At 53.0% G+C, this 21869-nt stretch overlaps 3 protein-coding genes across 5 annotated transcripts; 1 reads left to right on the top strand and 2 right to left on the bottom strand.

Moving 5' to 3' along the window:
• Window positions 1-2405: 2405 nt before the first annotated feature.
• ZNHIT2 (zinc finger HIT-type containing 2) lies at window positions 2406-3658 on the top strand. The gene has a single exon (XM_015103179.4). It carries the CDS (start codon window positions 2425-2427, stop codon window positions 3622-3624), a length of 1200 nt encoding a protein of 399 aa, XP_014958665.2. The 5' UTR covers window positions 2406-2424; the 3' UTR covers window positions 3625-3658.
• Window positions 3659-3811: 153 nt separating this feature from the next.
• Window positions 3812-8197, bottom strand: TM7SF2 (transmembrane 7 superfamily member 2). Of its 3 annotated transcripts, none has more exons than XM_015103178.3 (10): window positions 8029-8197; window positions 7455-7651; window positions 7295-7349; window positions 6742-6936; window positions 6559-6662; window positions 5261-5380; window positions 5003-5171; window positions 4724-4804; window positions 4516-4638; window positions 3812-4220 (listed from the first exon to the last, which is right to left on the bottom strand). In XM_015103178.3, the coding sequence occupies exons 1-10, from the start codon at window positions 8078-8080 to the stop codon at window positions 4060-4062; spliced, it is 1257 nt and encodes a 418-aa protein (XP_014958664.2). In that variant the 5' UTR covers window positions 8081-8197; the 3' UTR covers window positions 3812-4059. The 3 variants fall into 3 exon arrangements, with proteins under 3 accessions (XP_014958664.2, XP_027815728.1, XP_014958663.2); XM_027959927.2 differs by having other exon boundaries at window positions 7455-7567; XM_015103177.3 differs by having other exon boundaries at window positions 7455-8197.
• A 200-nt stretch (window positions 8198-8397) lies between these two features.
• Window positions 8398-21809, bottom strand: VPS51 (VPS51 subunit of GARP complex). The gene is made up of 10 exons (XM_027959926.2): window positions 21543-21809; window positions 20948-21077; window positions 12253-12399; window positions 11960-12179; window positions 11134-11851; window positions 10551-10766; window positions 10133-10351; window positions 9584-9705; window positions 9385-9472; window positions 8398-8782 (listed from the first exon to the last, which is right to left on the bottom strand). Exons 1-10 carry the CDS (start codon window positions 21765-21767, stop codon window positions 8522-8524), a joined length of 2346 nt encoding a protein of 781 aa, XP_027815727.1. The 5' UTR covers window positions 21768-21809; the 3' UTR covers window positions 8398-8521.
• Window positions 21810-21869: the final 60 nt, after the last annotated feature.

The raw sequence follows: 21869 nt of genomic DNA, 5'->3' as shown, positions 1-21869 counted from the left end.
TCTACTCTACCCTAGCTTCGGAAAGTGTTGCCTGATCATATTGGCACTGCAGTGATCATTTGTTGTGATTTCCTGACTGGCCTTGCTAACCTCATCATAGACCTCACAGGTGAGGTTGCTTGGTTGATGGGTTCAGTGTTCCCAGAAGTGGAGTTATCTGGAGCTGATTAAAGTTTCCTAGAAACACATGCATACACATTTATTCTGCTAAGGTTTTTGAACCTCGTGTTTCTTGGGATACAGCATACTATGGGGTAAAGACCTTGGGCTCTAGACAGGACTGTCTTGAGTCCGGATCCTTGCTCCATTTATTCACTGGGTGGCTGGCTTTTTTTCTTTTTTTTTACTGTGTTACGCAGCTTACAGGATTCTGGTTTGGCAACCAGGGCTCAAATCCAGGCCTGGCAGTGAGAGCACTGAGTCCTAACTACTGGACTGCCAGAGAAGTCCTCTGCCATCATCTCCCAGATCTTTGTAGCTCCATGGGGAACTTTGGTTGCACCATCAGGGTTCTAGTTCCCTGACAAGGGTTGAACCGGAGCTCCCTGCACTGGTAGTGTTGAGTCTTAACCACTGGACCACCAGGGAAGTCCTTGCCATCTTCTCTTGAGAGTTGCTTTTGAGGATTAAAGGATATAAAGTGTTTAGATAAGCTCCTGCCATCTAGAAAAGTGCACAAATGTACTATTTTTGTCTTTTATAGTGAGCTTTCTAGAAAGACACTGGCCCCATCTCTTTTAGGAGTTTAGTTTCTTGTGAGGAAAGCAAGAAAGTAGGGTGCGATAATCAAAGGGGGAGTGAGTGGTGGATAGACAGCTACCCTAGGAAGGTCTCTGAGGATGGGATCTGAGACCTTAAACAGAAAATGATTAAGTGGTTAAACAGTGACTTTTCAGCCAGGAAAACTCTGTGGCGGTGTGTAGCAGATCCTGCAGGGTCTTGTCAGATGTGGAGAGAAGTGTGGTTTCAGTCCAAGTACAGGTCAGGGTTTTAAAGTAAGGGCCTGCTGGATTGTGACTTGTGATCTACTTTCTCTAGCTGACTTTTCTGGAGGGCTGGCAAAAGGAAACCAGTTAGGCTGGTGTCATCTAATTGAAGAACAAGTAGCTTAGACCGCCAGGGGTAGTGTGGGTGTGTGTGCACTGTTGCTCAGTCATGTCTGACTGTTTGCAACCCCATGGACTGTAGCCTGCCAGACTCCTCTGTCCATAAGTTTTCCAGGCAAGAGTACTGGAGTGGGTTGCCATTTCCTCCTCCAGGGGATCTTCCTGACCCAGGGACTGAACCCATCTCTTGCATCTCCTGCATTGGCAGGTGGATTCTTTACCACTAGTGACACCTGGGAACCCACTTCCCTGGTGGCTCAGACGGTAAAGCATCTGCCCGCAATGCGGGAGACCCATGTTCAATCCCTGGGTCGGGAAGATCCCCTGGAGAAAGAAATGGCAACCCACTCCAGTACTCTTGCCTGAAAAATTCCAGCGACACCTGGGAAGGGGGGATGCAAAAATGAGCAGACTCTTCAAATCCATCCAGATCTTGGTAGGAAAATAGATGATCCATATTGAGATAAAGACAAGGTATTTTAAAGGTAGAACTGACTAGTTGTGGGACTGAGTATGAGTAAGGTGAGGCACTTTGGTTTCTTTGGAACCAGAGCTTTCAGGAGTGCCATAAATCGAGGCTTCATAGCTTTTGGCACAGTTGGTGAGTCATCACCCCCAATCTACCGCAAACTTAGTTCCATTAGGACAGGTACCCCATCTCATTTGCTCTTCGGTGTATTTTCTTTGGAAGTCGGAGGAGCTCAAAAATTTTAATGTTGCTTCCTCAAGAGGGGAAATGCTCCCAACACACCCTGTCTAGGCTAAGTACCCCTCCCTGGTCTTCCTTTCACTCTCCTTCCATTCTTCCCTGGTAGAATGGCCGCCCCTCCAGCGCAGGGACGCCTAATCTCCCATCGACTTGGCACAGTTAGTGCCTAGAGTAGGTCAGTTCAGTCGGTCAGTCGTGTCCGGCTCTGCAACTCCATGGACAGCAGCACACCAGGCTTCCCTGTCCTTCAAGTTTAGTCAAGATTGGGTTTTGGAAAAAAAAATAAAAGATTGGGTTTTGCCAAAGCGCTTTATGATGCTAAAAGCAACCACTAGGGGGCGGGCTGGTACCGACCGAGCTCCCGGCAGACGCCCTTTTCCTACGCTCCCACCGCTCAGGGCGGGGCTACCTCACGAACGGCCCCTGTGCCGTATCTCGGGTCAAGTGGGGGGCGTAGCTTGAGCTCCGAATGCGGCCGGAAACTGCCGAGAAGGGCTTTGACGAAGCTCTCCGTCGGCCCCGCAAAGAGGCGGAAGTAGCCGAGAAGCGCCGGAAACTTCCGATCTGCGGCGCGTGTGAGTTCTTTGGCTGTGCGCTGCGCCAGTTGTCATGGAGCCGGCCGGGCCGTGTGGCTTCTGCCCCACTGGGGAGGCCCAGCCGGCTCGCTACACTTGCCCTCGCTGTAACGTGCCCTACTGCTCGCTGCGCTGCTACCGGGCGCATGGCAGCTGCGCCGAAGAGTTCTACCGTGACCAGGTGCTGGGAGAACTGCGCGGTCGCAGCGCCTCGCCCAGCCGCCTGGCCACCGCCCTGCGCCGGCTGCGTCAGCAACGTGAGACCGAGGATGAGCCCGGGGACGCAGGCCTCAGGCCTGGCCCGGCGCCCGGCGGCCTCTCAGGACTCTGGGAGCGGCTGGCCCCGGCCGAGAAGGTGGCCTTCGAGCGGCTGCTGAGCCGAGGCGAGGCCGGGCGGCTGTTGCCTCCGTGGCGGCCATGGTGGTGGGGTCGCGGGGCCGGGCCGCGGCTTCTGGAGGAGCTAGGTGATGCCCCAAGCGGCGATGCCGAGGAACTGGAGCCCTCCTCCGCGAGGATGCCGCCGGAACCCGTGAGGGATGAGCCCGCGGCTGTCGAGCCGGTTCTTGGAGACCTCCCCGGGGCCTGCCCTCCCGCCGTGCCCACCCGGATCCCCGCGCTGGCCAGCCTGAGCAGGGGCCGGACGTCGCCGCTTGTGCGCTTCCAGCTGCCCAACGTGCTATTTGCCTACGCGCACACTCTGGCCTTGTATCACGGCGGCGACGAGGCGCTGCTCTCGGACTTCTGTGCCACACTGCTCGGCGTTTCCGGAGCCCTGGGCTCCCAGCAGGTCTTCGCCTCTGCCGAGGAAGCCCTGCAGGCCGCAGCCCATGTGCTGGAAGCAGGCGAGCATCCCCCCGGACCTCTGGGCACACGGGGAGCCATGCGCGAGGCTGCCCGCATTCTGCTGGGTGAGGGCCCGGCCAACCAGAAAAGCTACACGCTGGCAGCGCTGGGGGACCTGGCGCAAACCCTGGGCCGGGCCCGGAAACAAGCGGTGGCCCCCGAAGAAGGAGATCGCCTCTACCGGGCCCGAAAGAAATGCCAGTTCCTTCTGTCTTGGACCAACGAAAATGAGGACGCCCTCACACCCCTGGCTCTAGACTGTGCCACGGCCCACCGAGCTCACACTGTGGCAGCTGAGGAGGTGGCAGCCCTCACGGGGGAGCTGGAGCAGCTTTGGGGAGGCCCCCTGCCACCTGCCCGGAGGACTCTTATTGAGGAGCTCCCCGGCTGAACCCTTTGTCATTAATAAAGCTGTGACCGCTCTGCCCCGTCGCCAGTGCCCATTTCTGAGTGGTGGTTCTTGTGCCACCGTCCCCCAGACTCTTGGGCCCACAAACTGCCTGTCAGCTTCTCCTTGACTGGGGCTGACCCAGCCAGTCTTTAAACAGCCTGGCCCAGAAAGGGAGAGAAGCAGCACCAAGGATTCCAGCTGTTTATCTAAGGAGGAAGAGCAGCACACCCCCCCTACACACCCACTCCATTTTGGAGCACTGGCTTCATTTCCCCCTTGCTCCAGCCACTTATCAGGCCGTTCATCCCAGTGTTTTGGAGCTCTGGGCAGGGTAGGGTACAGGCCCTTGTGTCCCGGGTGCGTCCAGGCTCCTGGTGCCCAGTGTGCTGGCAGCTGGGCAGGCACGTGCCCCAACCTGGGGTGTCTGGAGCTGCTTCAGTAGACGTAGGGCACGATTCGGTAGGGCACACGCTGGCAGTATTCGTGCCAGGCTAGGCCGTACTTCTGCAGACACTGCCGCTCATCCCGGTCCTCACGGTGCACCAGCAGCGCAGTGAAGTAGAGGAAGTAGAAGTAGGGCAACAGGTGGAACACCCCTGTGGGGAAAGGGGTTTTTCTGACCACTCAGCCAGCCTACCGGTTCACAAACCTTTCCGCCGCTAGTGGCTCACAGGGGCATCGGCTCAATGCTGAAAGGGCTAAAGTCTGCAGGGAGAGCTGGCATGCTAGGCTGTTGCAGAGGTCTGCCCCAGCCACAGCCTGAGTGCATCCCAGCTCCCTGATTACTCCCTCCACTGGGGTGCAGCCCTGTTCTCCATTCTGCATCCAGACTGGGCATCTTCTACCTTGGCGCCCCCCACACACAGTTGTGGCCCCTCTCAAATAACTCACCACACGGCAAGGACCAGGCCAGAGCCATGATGAGGTCTCCAAGGTAGTTGGGATGGCGGACCATACCCCACCACCCAGACACCAGCAGCCGTCGCCCTGTGGCTGTAGAGATGGTCTCAAGGTCTGGAGAAAGACACAGCGGGATGGGGGAACCCTTGGAAATCCAGCTGCCCCACCTCACTGATGGCACCCAAGAAACCCAGCTCACCAGCCACTCTGGGATCAGAAGGATTCTTTCGGAAGGTATTTTTCTGAGAATTGGCTCCACGGAAGATGTAGTAACCAACAGCTGGGGGAAAGCATGAGCAGGCGGTCAGGGGCCTTCCATCTGACCCTGACCAACTACCCACAGCCTAGACTCAGTCTGCCAGGAGACCGAGGACCCAGCCCTTAGCTTTAAAGAAGCATGTGAGGCTTGGCACCTACCCAAGGGGTGCTCAGTAAATAATGAAAGGGGGAAGGGGAATGCTGCTCCTTCCCCACTGACCATTGATGAGGCAGATGAATGAGGCCAGGGGCCACCCCAGAGGCTGTGGGTGATACAGCAGGAACTGGGCCTGCAGGCTGTAGGTGAAGGGTACCCAGGCAAGGTCCCCAAAGGCCAGCATGAAGCCAAACCCGTCATGGATGATGTCCATGGTGGTCAGGACTGCCTCCTGCAGGAACAGGACCCAGACACAGTGGCTTAGTCCCTGCAAAGTCCTCAGGCACCCTCCCCTACCTCCCCGGCCCTGTCCTGCCTCACCTCGTACCAAAGGGCATCAGCCACATACAGTAGCTGGAAGCCATTGACCAGCCACATGGCCAGTGAGGGACTCCCCCGAAGTTCTGCTTCCTGCATCAGCAAGGCCAGGTTGATGAGGACCTGGGGGTTAGGCGGAGGGTGAGACAGGACAGTCCGTCCCCAGTCCATTTCTACAAAGGTGACAGTGCCTGGAAAGGCAGCGACCAGCCTGCCCCGTGTCTCAGCTCTCCGTCGCTAAGTCTCCAGGCCTGTGTTGAGTGGCTCCAGCCATGTCCCCAGGGGCAGAGAGACTGCATTTGTCTGCCTCCTGACCTGTTTTTCCTTGCCTTGCCCTGCAGTGTTCCCTTCAGGAGAGCAGCATAGGGAGCAACTGGACACTGCAGGCTTGAGAGTCAAATCTGACTTGGTTTTGAATCTCAGCTTTGCCACCTGGGCAAGCTGCTCACCCTCTCTAAAGCTCAGCCTCCTTTCCCACCTCCACGTAGAAAATGGAGATAATCATGGCCGTAATGTGTGTGCAGTGCTCAGCATGGTGTGTTTGGCCATAGTAAGTGCTCAGTAATGACTAGCTGGCATCAAATCTGTAATGAGCATCCCCATTCAGGTAGCACTGGGCTTGGTGCTGTCAGTCAGGCTACCAATTCTAATCCTCACCATAATCTTGGGAGGAAGCTCTTACTCCATTTCACACATGAGGAAATAGCCTCCAAGGCCAGGATCCAGACCCCTGATGGGCACTCAGCATTCCTCCCGCCTCTGGATGAAGCAGTTTCCAGGGTGATGGGGACCTTGCCCAAGACATGCTTCAGGAAATCATGACCACAGACCAGTATGCGTGATTATAAACAAAAAACACAGTTGGCCTGTTGTCAAGGCCACCAATGATGGACAGGTTGCTAAGTCCACTGATGAGTTTGAAGTTCTGCACCGTTCTGACCTCTAGCAGCACAGAATCATCTCTTCAAAATTTTGCACTTGATGGTTTTATTTAAAATCGTCTCTCCTAATTCCCTCCGTGCTTTTTCCTCGCAGCATCCCCTGATATGTGACATATTTTATTCCTATTAGAATGTAGGCTTCATGAAGACAGACTTTTTTTTCTTTCTTCCCTGTAACTATGTTTTTCTTTTGTCTCCCAGTACCTGGAGCAGTGCTTAGAGCACATGATGAACTCAACAAATAATTGTGGAATGATTAACGACATGTCAGCACTATTTTGGCCCTGCCTTGCCCAGGCATTGCTCACCCATCCCACCCCTCCCCCTGGTTGGAGGCCCACTTAGCCATGCCCAGCATACCCAGCCGATGAGGCCAGGCCGCAGTTCGCAGAAATATTTGAAGTCAAAGGAACAGATGCGCGGGTTGAGCTCCCGTCCCAGGAAGAAGTCGTAGATGAGATTGCCTGGAGAATAAAGGAGGGTGAAGCTGCAAGCCAGCACCCCCATCTGCCTCTATCCTTACCCGACCGGGTCTCCTCTCACCTGAGTTCCCTCCAGGTGCCAGGGCCGAGGCAGGGGCTACCAAAGCCTTCAGATACAGAAGGAGGCTGAAGATGAAGGCGGTGAGGGTGGCCGCAAATGCCAAGGGCAAGAGCATTTCCGGGAGCGCGCTCAGGGGCAGCCCGGCTGACACCCCCAGGCCCACCAGGAGGGCTGTCAGCACCAGGGCCTGGAAGCCTGAACCGCACGCAGCACATGGTGAGTCCTGGGATTGACTCTCCACCTCCGCCGCCCCCCACCCCTGAACACACACACACAACCTAAAGCCCAGGGAGGTTGCAGACCTAGCCACTAATCTGGCACTGGCTCTTGGGGGGGTCACCCCAGCCACGTCTCTGAGTAGCAGCAAGTGCTAGGAATGGAGAAAGGAGGGGTGTGGACGGAACCAATGAAACCCCCTATGTCTGTCCTGGGTGTAAAAGAGGCGCAAAATAAGTGTCTGGGGTCGCGGGCGCATCTCTATGACCTTCCCATTGGGCCCGGGGCTCCACCCGCCAAACCCGCAGCTCCACGCAAGGACCTAGCCCCCAGGCACCGTTAATGGGGTAGCGCAGTCGACTCTTGTCCTTCAATTCCTGCCCCTCAGCCACCTGCGGGCACAAAGCGGTTCTGATAAGGGTTGAGGGGGGCCTTCCTTCTCGCCGAGCCCCTGCCCTCCGCCGCCTCCCCCGCGCGTTCGCGAGCAGAGGCCACACCTTGCGCGCCGGCAAGAGGTAGAGCGCCGCCTGCAGGCCGAGCCAGGTGAGACAGAGCAACAGCGCCCACGGGCTCCACAGCTCCTCCAGTCCCGGCAGGTAGGGGGGTGGGCCTAGAAGGCGCGCCGGTCCCGAGCGGGCCACCAGTAGCAGGTGGAACATAGTGACCGGGAGCAGCAGCATCAGCGCCGCGGCGCCTGGGGAAGGCGGCGATCCGTCTGGGGGTCCGCTCTCCGGCTCTCCCTGACCCCCACAGGCACCTTTCCATATCCAGGGCTCCCTCGGCATTCCCACTGCCCTCTTCCTTACCCGGTTCTCAGCCCTTGGTCCCGTTCTCTGACTTCTATCTTGCTCCCCCGGAGGACTCCACTCCTATTCCCCTAGTCGGCCCAGTCCTCCACTGCACAAATCCCCAGCTCTGCAGCCCCTTCTCCCGACACTCCCCTGCAAACCCCTAGATCCCACTGCCCCCCGATACCTCGCGGTCTTTCACCCTCAGATCCCTGTTCACAGCTCAACCCTCCAGTTCTCCCTCTAAGTCTCAGGCCTTAAGTACCCCTCTCTGCCCCATTACCCAAGGGTCCTCCGAATTCCAGCGGGGCCCGAGAGCCCTGAGGAGGGGCCATGGTCTCCGCTGCGCTGGGGGCTGGAACCTCTCAGACATCAAGGAAACACAGCCCACCCCATCCCCCAGGAGGTGGGCTCACTGCCGAGGAGGACCGAGCCCAGCTGGGCTTGCACCTGTCTGGGCAGCAGACAGCGACCGCTTTTGTCCCGAGGTCTTTAAATGGACCCGCCCCCGGCCCATCCTGGGCCCAGCGGGTCAGCCAATCAGCTCCCGGGGGCGAGACCAACGTGAGCACCTCCAAAGCAGCCTCTGCAGTCTCACAGCTCCACCCCAGTCCTCCAAGTCCCGCCCAGCCTCCCCGGAAGCGACAGAGAGGAGGAGACAGCATGACTTTATTAGGCAGTAGGCAGAGCTTGAGGGGAAGGGCCGCCGGGGCAGGAGACCAGGGGATGGGCGGATTGGGGCGACTGGGCAAGCCCATGCATGGCCGTGACGGAGCCTAGCCGCGCTCACAGATGACCTCAACGACACTGGGTTCCATGGGCACTGGGTCCGGGCAGCGCAGGGCAGCTGAAGCCACCACTTCATCCAGCAGCAGGTGCACAAGCTCCTCATCAGCCACGAAGCGCCACAGGTAGAGCTGCAGGAAGTGGCAGTCCACTTGCACCTGCTGCAGCCCGAAGCGCCCAAAGGTGCGCAGCCGCACGCACTCCAGCAGTGTCTTCAGGCTGATCTTGATGATGCCGGTCAGCACTGACACCTGTGGACAGGGACATGAGGCTGCAGAGCCACACAGCAGGTGCTGGGGAGGGGCACTAGACCCCTGAAGGCACCCGCGTTCCGTGCAGGGGCCAGGGGCCAGTAGCTGTGATGGGGTAGAAAGTCCCAGAACCCAGGTAAGAGGGAAATAGGATGTCGGCCTCATCACCTGGGGGGGAGCAGACAAGGAGGGCCCAGCGATCTGAGGCAGAGATGGCGTCAGCATGGACGTAGGGAGGGGAAAGGCTTACTACGTTGGAGGGAGAGCACCGGGTTCCTGAGCACGGGCTGGGTGGGGGCGGAGATCATGGGGGGAACAGCAATCCCCAGGGAGGAGCCACGACTATGGAGGGCCTAAGAACAAAGGCCAAAGAGGCAGACTAGGTGACCCCTCAGACGCAGGCTTAGAGCACACCCAGGGCAAGGCCGAGAGCGATGAGGCGGTCGTGGTGGGGCGCTGGGTGAGCACTTGCTCCTAGACACATTTCCCAGAAACAGAGACGAGGGGACTGAGTCCCAGGGCTTCCTGGGACGAATGTGGGGCTGCTGCAGCTGACCTTCCCAAGGGGCCCAGGGAAGGCAGGGCCACTGGGGTATTCGAACCTTATTGAACTCCACAGGGCTGAACACATCAATACGCTCAGAGAACAGTTTCTGAATGTTGCTCAAGAGGTTGGTGTCCATTGGGGCACTGGATGGGGGGAGACAAGAAATCAGAGCCCACCCCTGCACCCCAGTCTTCCTTCTTCCACCCCCACCGCCCCCCCCCCGCCCCCCCCGGGGCTACCCTGACCAGTCAGACCTGGGTGTATAGCTGGGTGCATAGCGGCCCTGCTGCCGGGAGCTGCTGTAAACCGAGAAGGTCCTCTTGCTGGAGTCGCTGCTCTGGGCCTTCCGAACACCTTCCTCATACAGGAGCCCCACCTGGTGGCAGAAGGAGGAACTGCAAGGAGGCCAGAGCATGGGGAACTTCAGCCCACCAAGGATGCCCTAAGTTACACTCATGTTACAAAAGTTACAACATGTTACATGTTATAAAATAAACACAGGGTAGTGGGGGGGGGGGGCGGCAGCCAGGGGCTGTACTCGCTGGTACTCAGTCATTATTTATAGAACCAGTGGAGTGCAGGAAAGGTGGAACATGAGTTGGTACTGAGGCCCAATCTTCAGTGTCAACCCTGCCCCGATTTCCCGGGTGACTCTGGGCCTCAGCTTCCTCCTCTGAGGTGAAATGGGGGTGATGCCACCATGGGTGAGGCGGAGGTCAGAGATGCAGGCACTGCCTGAGCCCAGCTGTCTCGATCCTTAGAGGGCCGTTCCCCTAGCACCGCCGGCCAGCCTGGGGCAGCACCTGCACATCGATGGCAGTCGTGTCCTCCACCACCCGCTTCATGACAGCACGCACGTTCCGTGGCTCCAGGGTGCTGAGCCAGTCCCGCGTCTCTACACTCTTGCGCAGCATCTGCGATATGACCAGCCCCTGCACCTTCACGTAGTGGGTCAGCAGGCGTCGTGCCGTCTCCCTGGCCTCCGCACACAGTGTGCTCACGGGCGTCACTGGAGACTGGTCCTGAGCCACGGATGCAGAGGACAGGCAGTCAGTGGGAACTGGGGTCAGCTCTGCCGCCAGTGCCCACCAGGAGCTGGGCACAGGCTTTGCAAGGGGGAGGCTAAGCTGGGCACAGGCAGCCCTACCTGTGAGGACACTGAACAGTCTCCTGTGTTCTTAGCATCACCACTCCCCACCTTGCTATGAGCTAGCAGTTCACCTGCACCAGAAACTGTTCATCGGTGAGGGTGAGGATGTAGGAGATGGTGGCCGTCTCGTAGTCCAGGCAGAGGCGGGAGAGCAGCAGGAGCAGGGCAGGTGGCGTGGCACCCCCCTTCTCCCCGGGGCTGTCGCAGAAGCTCTGAGCCGTCTGGCACATGGAGCGGATGAAGCCCACGATGAGGCTTTCACGCACACCCTGGCTGCAGAACTCGCCCTGTGAGGAGGAGGGGGCCTAGATACACAGCAGGCCCCCTCTTCCAGGCAGAGGCTGCCAGTGATGTTCTATTGGGACCCCAAGTGCCCTGGCCTCTCTCATCCTGTTTCCAGTACCTGAGAGCAGCTCCCCTGCTTGGAGAAGGGACTGCAAGGGGGCAAAGCCTGCACTGGGGACCCTGCTTGGAAATGCCCTCAGAGCCTGCCCCACCCCTCCAGGCTGTGGCAGTCTTCAAGACAGCCTGAAACCACATCTAGTCGGCGTGGGGCAAAGACTGAGGGCCCTGGAGCTGTCAAGCCACATACAGGATGAACAAAAGAATGCCCCAAAAAGGAAAAAAAAAAGGATGCACAGGGACAGGCCGTACCCGGAAGTAGGGCTTGTTGGAGAAAGACACCTCCTTGGCGGTGAAGAGGTGCACAGAAGCGAGCGAGGCCTTAATGTGGCTCAGGATGGAACTGGCCACATTGGCCAGCAGCTCTGCCAGACCGGGGCCTTCCTTCCCAGCAATTCGAGGGGCTGCCAGCGCCTGCCGCACATCCGTCAGGCTGCCCAGGAAGGCCGCCTGCAGGCCCTGCAGATGGTGGCCCAGGCGCTCGCGGGCCACGCGCTCCACGATCTCGGTGGCGGCCTCCGCCAGCCCGGCAGCGGCCAGCAGGGCCCCGGGTGCGCGCAGGCGCCGGTGGAAGCGGTCCAGCGCCCGCACCAGCAGGGAGTTGTCTCCGCTGCCCTGCTCCTGCGCCAGCCGCCGCTCCACCAGCGCGAAGTAGCGGCTGCCCAGCTCCCGGGCAAAGGCTGCTAGCTTCTCGGCGCCCGCCGGGCCCTGGGCGGCAAACAGCTCCTGGTAGGCCGCCGCCACTTGGCAGAGGCCACCGACGAAGCCGCTGCCGCCGTGGTCAGTGAACTCTAACACGTCGGGAGCTGGAGGGGAAGGCCCCAGCTCAGCCTCCAGGCTTCTCAGCTCCTCCTCCAGCCGCCCTCGGGCGTGCGCCAGGAACTCCTCGCACAGCTCCTCCGCAGGCTCGCCGAGGGCCAGCAGCAGCTCCACGCACTCGGCCTGCTCAGGGGCGCCAGAGCCGCCCTCCCTGCAGGAAGGGAGACGGAGGTGAAGGGCAGGAAGACAGAATTCGGGGGGAAGGGGAGGAGCAGACCTGGGAGCCCAGCTGCAGTGGCTGGTGGCCCAGGACCCACACCTGAAGCGCTGCCGTAGCTGCTGGGCCAGGCGAGCGGTAATGACCTGGCAGTCGTCCTGGATGGCGCGGAAGGAGGGCAGGTGCTGGTACTGCTGCAGCACGGCCCGCGCGCGGCCCTGGTATCGCACGGCCTGCCCATAGGCGCCCAGCTCCACGCACTTGGTGAGGCGTGAGGGCAGCTCGAAGAGGAACTGCAGCTTCCGCAGCAGCGCGTGGACCCCTGGGGGACAGGCGGAGGTGGTGTCAGCCTCAAGGGTGGCCCACTTTAACACCGGCTCTGGGGCGCGGCCCACCTGCCAGCTTGGTGATGCGCTCGTGGCGGTCCTGCAGCGTGGCGCTGATGCGCGCGCTGAAGTCCGTGATCACCGCCATGTTGGTGGCCAACCGGTCCATCTCGTCCTCCATCTTCCGGAAGTCGTTCTTCATCTTCCGGATGGTGTCTGGGAGGACAGGGGCGCAGGAGGGAAAGGCGGATGACTAGGGGCGCAGGAGGGAAAGGCGGATGACTAGGGGCGCAGGCGGGACTCTCAGCTTGACACGTGGCCCGGGTGCCCTCACACACTCGCCCCCTCCCCAGTCGCGCCTGAGCTCACTCCTGGAGGGTCACGTGGATGACTTGGTGCTTGAAATGGGCGGCAGTGGTGCTTGGTCACTAGGAGCCAGGGTGAGGTGTCATGTCAGTGCCCCAGAGGTTTTTGGGGCACCCCCTATGTGCCCAACCTGGGATGCAGAGAGAAGATGGCCCATGAAGCCTCAGCCTTTGCTCTCAGGAAATGCCCAGATTGAAAGGAGGGTACAAGGACCTGTCCGCTGGGTCCCAGGGGCATCCTCTATGCCCAGCACCCTGCCTGGCACAGGGCAGAGAGTAAATACTTGTTCACCCTTATCTTTTTCCTGGACTTCCAAGCTGTTGGCCTTCTGGAACATGGCTGACCGTCTCTGAAGGGCCCTTCCTCTTCAGTCCTGACAGAAACCTACCTACCAAGGCTGTTCTTCTTTTCCACCCAGGTGCCTCAGGGCTTGGCCCCTTAAAGCTCCTACACAGCTTCTTCTTCTACCTTTGAAGACCATGGCATCAAACCACACCGCTTCTTGTTGCCATCCCACTGTCCTCTTTGCCATGCCTCTCAGTTTGGGATCACTCACCTTCTTGAGTGATCACTCACCTTCTTGAGTGATCACTCACCTTCTTCATCCACAAGGATGAAGCTTAGGACACTCCTGATTCTGTTTGCTGACCTCCTTAACTCCGTCAACTCCTGCTTCTGTCTCATCCATGTTACCCTCTCCTTGCCCTCACTAAGAACTGCCTCCTCTAAAACCTCAAAGCCTCCCTGGTGGTCCAGTGGTTAAGAATTTGCCTGCCAATGCAGGGGACACAGATTCGATCCCTGGTCTGGGAAGGTCTCACATCCTGAGGAGCAACTAAGCTGGAGTGCATGAGCTGCCAGGACAGAAGCCGGTGGGCCCTAGAGCTGGTGCTCCCCAACAAGAGAAACCACCTCAATGAGAAGTCTGTGCACTGAAACAGAGAGTAGTCCCTGCTGGCCACAACTAGACGAAGCTCTTGCATGGCAACAAAGACCCAGAGCAGCCAAAAATAAATATATTTTTAAATTTAAAAACATTAAAAAAAATAAAACTTCAGCTTCAAGTCTCACTGCCTTCTGTAATTACAACCACTCATCCTGTGGACCACACTCTAAAATTCCTTTGGCTTTTTCAGGAACTCCAGACCCACTGGCCCAACCACTGGTCACTTCTTGCAATATCTCTCATGGCTGCACTTCCCTGCTCACTCCTCTTAGAATCGGTGGGGCCCCACCCATTTGCACCCATTTGTCACCCATTTGCAAGCCCCCTTGCCTCTCTTGACCCCGACTCCCATTATTTATCAGCAAGACCTTACCACAGGTTAAGCCCAATTAGCAACCCACCGCCTAAGAAGGAACAGTTGAAAATGGGCCACAAAATCACACTAACTGGCCTCCCTTAATGTTACTGAATAGGACTTAGGTCCCAAAGCAGCACTACATATTGGTCAGCCATCCTTCAGATGTGTCTGTGTTCCCATTTTCCAAACTAACATTTTCTCCTCAGTCCTCAAAACTCCAATACATTCCCCCAACTCTCAAATGGTGACCTTGATTCACACTTCACAGAGAAAATACAAGTAAACATCAACTCCTTCCAAATCACTACTTGCAACAGCTCTCATGGCTGCACTTCCCTGCTCACTCCTTTTAGAATCGGTGGGCCCCTGTGAGTGAATGGACCCCTGTGGGGTCTCCTCCAGTGCCACGGCTGTGATGACTCAGACGTTTCTGCCTCCGGGCCTAACCAGCACCCAGCTAACAACTTACTTAACACCTTGATGCAGATGGCAAACGGGCACCTCAAATATGACAGGTCCAAAACAGAATTCCTGACTCTCCCCAAACCTGTTCCTCCATTAATCTTTTCCATTCTGGCTCCTCGCCATTTTTTAAGAGTCATCTTTGATTTTTATCTCTCCTTTACCCTACATTCAGTCCAACAGCAAGCTGTGCAAAGTTTACCTCCAACATGTTCTTCCCAAGAAAGAAAGAAATTCTTGGCTAAATACTCAGAAATTCACTTCTTGTCTAAATACTTCTAGTATTTTCCAACTGACTTTCCTAACTCCACTCTGGAACTCATCATCAATATGCCTAACAGAGAGCAGTGAGGATGCAACTGAAACATATCTATTATAGGAGACTTTAATCCACTTCCATCAACCCATGACAGATCAAAAAGACAAAAGCCAAATGAAGCTACCGAAGACCTAAACAACACAATATGGAAGACCTACTTGATTTATATTCAAGATTCCATAATACACCAAAACCTTACCATGTATTAGGTCATAAAGGAAATCTCAATACATTTACAGAAGAAACTGAAATGGTACAAATAGCATTCTCTGATCACAATGCAATGAAATTGGAGATTAATAACAAAATTAAAAAATAAAAAGATCCCATTATTTAGGGAAAATCCTCATTCTTGTCAACTATTGGATCAAAAAAGGAAGTCAAAACAAAGGAAGCTGGGTCTTGTTGCTGTGCTCGGGCCTTTCTCTAGTGCGAAAAGTGGGGGCTACTCTTTCTCGCAGTGCTTGGGCTTCTCATTGCAGTGGCTTCTCCTGTTGCAGAGCATGGGCTCGAGGCTGTGCAGGCTTCCAGTAGCTGGGGCATGAGGGCTCAGCAGTTGCGGTTCCCAGGCTCTAGAGCACAGGCTCAGGAGCTGTGGCGCACGGTCTTAGTTCCTCTGTGGCATGTAGGGTCCTCCTGGCCCAGGGAGAGAACCCATGTTTCCTGCACTGGTAGACGGATTCTTCACCACTGAGCCACCAGGGAAGGCCTGCTACACTTCCTTGAATTATTTCTCCTTTATGGCAATATTTTTAAAAATCTATTTGTCTACTTTCTAATTGTTATGGTTTTATTTTTCACTTGTTAAATAATAGTCAAACATAAAAATGATCCATTTAGGAATGTATTTATTATGCATAATAATGTTTATCTTTTAGAGACATGTAGCTCTTTCAAAAGCTACTACAGGCACTAGGACAAAAAAACCTGATTTTTTTAAAGTTATTTTAGATTTGCTTTGTGTTTGAAACAAGGCATTAAACATTGTGTTTTACCTATAAAATTTTAACTGAGTTATTTAGCATCTCATTACCTGTTTTCCCATTTGTAAAATGGATATATAGTTAACTACTTCATATATGTGTATGAATTTAATTAATATGTTAAGCACCTCAGTCAAGTTGGTTCTTTGAAAAGCTCAACAAAATTGACAAACCTAGCTAGACCAAGAGAAGAATGAGAGAATATTCAAATTACTACAACCAGGAATGAGAAAGGGGATGTTACCACCTGTACAAGTATAAGACTTGTACATTGAAAACTAAAACAGTTTGAAAGAAATTAAAGGATAGTATTAGCCAAAGTTGCTATTATTTATAATTACTAATAAACTAGTTATTACCAAAATTCTATTCAATTAATCTGAAAGCTTACCCTATACCAGAATTATACCGTCTTGATTTTGTAGATTTGTAGTAAATTCTGAAACCGAGAAATGTGAGTCCTCCAATTTTGTTCTTTTTCAAGATTTTTTGGCTATTCTGGATCTCCTGCATTTCCTTATAAATTTTAGGATCAGCTTGTCAATTACGCAAAAAAAGGCATTTGGAATTTTGATGAGCACTGCACTGAATCTGTAGATCAGTTTGGAAGTATTGCCACCTTAAATATTAAGTTTTCCAATCTATGAATATGGGACATCTTTTTATTTATTTAGCTATCCTTTAATTTCTTTCAAACTGTTTTAGTTTTCAATGTACAAGTCTCATACTTGTACAGGTGGTAACATCCCCTTTCTCATTCCTGGTTGTAGTAATTTGAATATTCTCTCATTTTTTTCTTGGTCTAGCTAGGTCTGTCTATTTTGCTGAGCTTTTCAAAGAACCAACTTTTGGTTTCATTGATTTCCTCTATTGTTTTCAATGCTCTTAAGTCTAATCTTTATTATTTCCTGACTTTTACTTACTTTGGGTTTAGTTTGCACATTTTTCCTCTTCACTTTCTTAGGTAGTAGGTTATTGATTTAAGATCTCTATTTTTAAACTTTATTTTGGGCTGCGTTGGGTCTTCGTTGCTGTGCACAGGCTTCTTTAGGTGCGGTGGGCAGAGGCTACTCTCTAGCTGCAGAGCGTGGGCTGCTCACTGAGGAGGCTTCTCTTGCTGCAGAGCATGGGCTCTAGAGCTCACAGGCTTCGGCAGTTGTGGTGCACAGGCTTAGCTGCCCCAAGGCATGTGGAAACTTGCTGGACCAGGGGCCGAACCCACGTCCCTTGCATTGGCTGGCAGATTCTTTTTTTTTTTTTTTTTTCCAAGCCAAACTGTATCCAGCTTTATTAAAGATACTTTTCATAAACAATCATGGTATTTCAGGCAGGACATGGGCAGACAATCGTTAACAGTATACAACTTTCAAACTCCCTTTTTCAATGGACTACCAAAATCAGAAAGCCACTATAAAAACCCAATGAAATCTTCCTGTGATGCTCTGAACAGGGAAAGTTTAGAGTGAGGGTTGACATTTCACATTTAGCATGTTGTTTAACAACTTTTCACAAGCCGACCCTGACTTTCAGGAAATGGAAATGAAAATGGCAGAAGCATCACTCTGAGGAGCCGCAGTCTAAAAAAGGAACTGCTGCTCTTTTGAAGGACGCCATCTCAACGGTGACACTAGAAAGTCCAGATTGCCTGACATACTGGTCATCAATTTTGGGGGGGCACGGGGTTCAGGTTCCAACAGGTCTCTGGGTTTAGTGGAGTCAAGTCTGTGCTGAGGTGGAGAGGGAGAAGAGGACATAAAAACTAAATTTTAGTTTTCCCACACCACAAGGCGTTTGTGCCAAGGTGGCTAATGTGTGTCAACATCAAGGAATCCCTCCTTCCTGGGAACCAAGAGGAAGTCTCTCAAAACTAGACAGGAAAGGTATTTTCCCCCCACGTCAATTCAGCTTCTGAGACATTCTGTTAGTGATGTGCCCTTCCCCCAAAAAACAACAATGAAGTGTTCTGTGTGCTAACAACATAGCTTAAAAAAAAAAAAAAGTAAAACAAAATTCTGCATTTTTATAAAACTTGATAAAAAATAGTATTTCAAACTGTACAGTCACCAGAAGTACACAGTTATCAAAAATGCACACACTTCACTTGGCATCTCCAGCACCTTCAGCTTTCTGTGCCTGGTCTGTTTTGGTGTCTCCGTTTTCTGCAGGGTTATTCCCGTCCTTGCCAGCATCGGCTTTCCCCTTTTTCCCTTTGGGTACCTTCTCTCCCTTCTTTGCAGGGGCCTTTTTAGGCTTGGGCTCTGGCTTTGGAGGAGCAGGTTTAGCAGATAACCTTGCAGATCTTCTCTGTGGTTCGTCCTTCACCTTGGCTTTATCTCCTTTAGCATCCCCTTCAGCCTTTCTCTTGGGCATGGTGGCTGCGGCGGTGGGACGTAGGCGCTGGACACGGGGATGCAGTGGGGCGCGGGCTTTAAGTCGATCCAGGGGTCGCTCTCGCCTCTTCTTCACACTGCTCCTGGCTGGCAGATTCTTAACCTCTGGACCACCAGGGAAGTCCTCTCTTTTTTCATGTAAGCATTTACAGCTATAAATTCCCCTCTGAGCACTGCTTTTGCTTCATCTCATAGGGTTTAGAATGTTGTTTTCATGTTCAGTCATCTCAAAGCATTTTCTGATTTCTTTGTGATTTTTCCTTGACGAACTGGTTACTTAGGAGCATAGTTTAATTTTGACAAATTTGCAAATTTCTCAAATTCCTTTCTGTTATTGATTTATAATTGAATTCCACTATGTTCAGAGAACACTAATCACTTGATTCCAATCCTCTTAAATTTACTGAGACTTGTATGCCCTACGATATGGTCTATCCTGGAGACTGTTCCATGTTCACTTAAGAAGAATGTGTATTCTGCTGTTGTTGCAGGAGAGGGTTTTATATGTGCCTGTTAGGTCTATTTGGTTTAAGTGTTGCTTTTCATTTTTAAAATTTTATTTATTTTTAAGTGAAAGGTAAATTGCTTTGCAGTATTGTGCTGGTTTCTGCCATACGTCAACATGCATCAGCTGTAAGTATACATATGTCCTCTCCCTCTTGAGCCTCCCTTCCACCTCCCACACTATCCCACCCCTCTAGATTGCCACGAGCCCCAGTTTAAACTTCCTGAGTAAGTACTGTTTAAGCCTTCTATTTTCTTGCTGTCTTTCTGTCTAACTGTTCGCTCCATTTTTGAAAGTGGGATATGGACATTTCTAACTATTATTGCTGAATTTCTTTTTCTGTCTTTAATTCTACCCAATTTTGCTTTATGTATTCGGGATTCTGTTGTTAGGTCCATAAGTGTTTATATTCGTTAACATCTTAATGAGCTGCCTGTTGTAAAATGTCCTTCTTTCTCTTTAGTAACAATTTTTGTCTTACATATTATTTTGTCTGAATTGGTACTACTATCCCAACTCTCTTCTGGTTACTGTTTGCAAGAAGTATCTCTAGAGTTCTTATGATAAAGACCATAATCCTTATCTTGTCTACAAAGGGCCCTCCTGACGTGGCCCCACAGGCTCCTCCAGGTTCATGTCATGCCTTACTCCCCTTAAAAACAAAAACAAGAAAAAACCTAGCTCGTCATGTTTCCACTCTTACACCAGATCTTCTTGCAGTTTCTCGGGCACTACATCTGCCATCCAGTGTTCAAGCTGAAACTAGGGCATTCTGTTTATTCAAACCTCTTCAACACTATGTCCTGTCAATGGTACCCCTAACACTTCTCAGTTTACTCATCACTGTCCACCTCCACCATCACCATCCTGGAGTAAGCTCCCAGAATCTCTGGTCTGGACTACTGAAATGGCCTCACTCTAACCCCCTCTCCAATCTATTCCTTCCTATGCAGCTAGGAGGTAGAGGGATCTTTTCAAAACAAAAATCGTAACAGCTTGATTAGCTAAGTATGCTTTAGATAAAGGCTGGATTCCTTAACGTGCTCTGGAAGGTCTCTAGTTGAACTCTATCTGCCTATCCACCTGACTGGCTCTGGCCACAGTCTGCTCTCCCTCCTGCTACAGTAGACAGGCTCCTGGCCTTGTCTTCAGGTGAACCTCTCCACTGTGCACTGCTCAATCCCCTCCTTCTTTCCTGAGGACCTTGCTTCTGTAGTTTCTCCCTCTCTTGCACCACTGATGAGCACTCCATGAGCTAACATATTGGTCAAGCTTATCAATTTCTTAGAATGCCTTTCTTCATTCATCTTCTAAGACACCTAGGGTCCTGGTTGTTCTCAAACTTTCCCAAATGTTTGCTCCTTTGAGAAAGAAGATTTGTGAGAGTTTCCTGCTCTTCGTGACTTCCAAATCTTAGGATGCCCCAAGCTTCAGTCCTCAGACCTCTTCTCTCTGTACACTCCCTCCTTAGATCTCATCTTGTTCCACTTTCATCTCAAGTTCCAGCCTTCTCTGAACTCCAGATCCCTCAACTAACAAACTTTAAAGAATCTTGAGCCATTCTGCTTTCCCACTGCACCCACCCTGGTCCATACAACCAGCATCTTGCCTGGACTGTTAAAACAGCCTTCTAATGGGTGTCTCTACCATCCTTGCCTCCCTATAGTCCACTTTTGACAGGGGATAGAAGGGTCCTTTTAAATCAAAAGCCAGGTCACCCCATCTTCTGTTCATTTCATCTCACTCAGAGTAAAGATAAGATACACTGCAGGTAGACCCATGAGATCTTCCTCTAGGACTAAGTACATGTGGGTCAAAAATTATTACAGAAGTCTGAGCAGTACATTTCCCCAACACAGGACAGAAGCTAGCATGGATGAAAGCTGAACACTGCCTAGCACTGTCTTGAATAGAGAATAAACGGAACAGAAGAGGGTGGGGGGAAGCCTTTACATGATCTTTGTCCCTTAATGACATACATTTTCTGTCTCTTTGCTTCATTTACAAAAAGAGAAAGGAAGAGGAAAAGGGGAAAGAGGAGGGAAGAAAGGAAAGAAGAGAGAAAAGGAAAGAGAGAAATAAGCCCATTCTTGATTCAGACTTGAAACAGAAGAAAGCTACCACTAATGAAAGAAACTGTTACCGAGGCATCCTTAGTGTCAGAGATTCTAAGTGCTTCAGATAAATTCATTTCTTTTTAAAATTTCATTTTGTCTTTTTCTCCCCTTTGGTCCTCAAAACAACCCTCTGAGAACAGTTATTACCTCAATGGTTATCAAACCACAAAAGCTCTAAGAGAGAGAGATGAGAGTGTATTCGCGTCAGGGTAGGACCATAATCTGGGTCTGCTCTGTCTAAACCCTCTGCTGGTTTCCCCAACACTGGAGGAACTGGGGGATGTGGGACGTGAGGATTCGTGTCCCAGTAGGAATCACCTGTCGCTGAGATGAACTTGTTGTAGTTCTCATAGACCAGGGTCTGCATGTCGCTGTCTAGAGCCCGGATCTGCCGCACCATGTCCGTCTCACTGTCCATCAGCTGGGCCAGTGGGCACTCTCTACGCAGCTGGAGGAAATTAGGTGGTTAGTGTCCAGGACAGGGGGCACTCATGTCCCCAACTGGTAGGCTTTTGGTGCAAGAAAGTCCTGGTCTCACCCCTGTCAAGAACTCCAGACAAGGAAACTATGTGGCATAGCTCAAGAGTTCCCAGGGTAGCCCCTATTTTAGGTTTGTCAGCATTTCAAACCCTCAGATTTAGCAAGCCCTGGTCCTTCCTACGCCAGTCAGCGCCTGGGACACGCCCCCTATTTCGGGTCTAACTGAACATCAGCCCAGGAGACCTCAGACTTCACACCACTTCAGGCCAGTTCAAGTCTGCCCACGCCCCCTTATCCTCCAGCTCTGCCCCTACAGCTCCACCCGGGGCTGTCCTGCTTTTATGAACCCTTCCTCCCACACCCCCGCAAAAAGTCGGAGGCATGATCTGGGGCGTAATATATCGGGGCCTGTTCCCCCTCCCCCTACACACACCTTATCCAGGTATACTTCCGGGTCGAAGTGCGCCCCATTGAGATCTGTAGGGTCCAAGGGGTCTGGCCCCGAGGGGCGTCCCGCCGCCTCCCCCTCTGAGAGGCCGTAGTAAAGCTTCAGCATCCCGTGAGCCTTCCGCCGACGCTCTGGAGCCTCCGCCTCGGGTCCTTCCGGGGAGTCCCCAGGTCTAGACCCTGGGCCAGGCGCAGCGGCTGCCGCCGCCATGGCTCCAAGTGCAGCCCACAGGCGTGAGGCTGGGCAGGGGACAGGGAGGAGGCACTTCCGGGAGCCATAAAGTTGTTGTTGAAACGAGGCAGTCCTTCAGGT

This window comes from Ovis aries, chromosome 21, assembly GCF_016772045.2.
Source record: "Ovis aries strain OAR_USU_Benz2616 breed Rambouillet chromosome 21, ARS-UI_Ramb_v3.0, whole genome shotgun sequence".
NCBI lineage: Eukaryota > Metazoa > Chordata > Mammalia > Artiodactyla > Bovidae > Ovis > Ovis aries.
Note: the sequence above shows the minus strand (reverse complement) of the source record. Positions and strands in the feature narration are given on the sequence as shown.

Coding starts and splice junctions, on each gene's coding strand:
- VPS51 (XM_027959926.2), bottom strand. CDS start 21,767: ATGGCGGCGGCAGCCGCTGCGCCTGGCCCAGGGTCTAGACCTGGGGAC. Junction 9,473..9,583: donor GCACCCAGCTATACACCCAG/GTCTGACTGGTC, acceptor CCCCCCATCCAG/TGCCCCAATGGACACCAACC. Junction 8,783..9,384: donor GCCCTGTGGAGTTCAATAAG/GTTCGAATACCC, acceptor CCCTGTCCACAG/GTGTCAGTGCTGACCGGCAT.
- ZNHIT2 (XM_015103179.4), top strand. CDS start 2,425: ATGGAGCCGGCCGGGCCGTGTGGCTTCTGCCCCACTGGGGAGGCCCAG.
- TM7SF2 (XM_015103177.3), bottom strand. CDS start 7,742: ATGCCGAGGGAGCCCTGGATATGGAAAGGTGCCTGTGGGGGTCAGGGA. Junction 4,805..5,002: donor ATTCATCTGCCTCATCAATG/GTCAGTGGGGAA, acceptor GCTTTCCCCCAG/CTGTTGGTTACTACATCTTC. Junction 4,221..4,515: donor GGCCTGGTCCTTGCCGTGTG/GTGAGTTATTTG, acceptor CTTTCCCCACAG/GGGTGTTCCACCTGTTGCCC.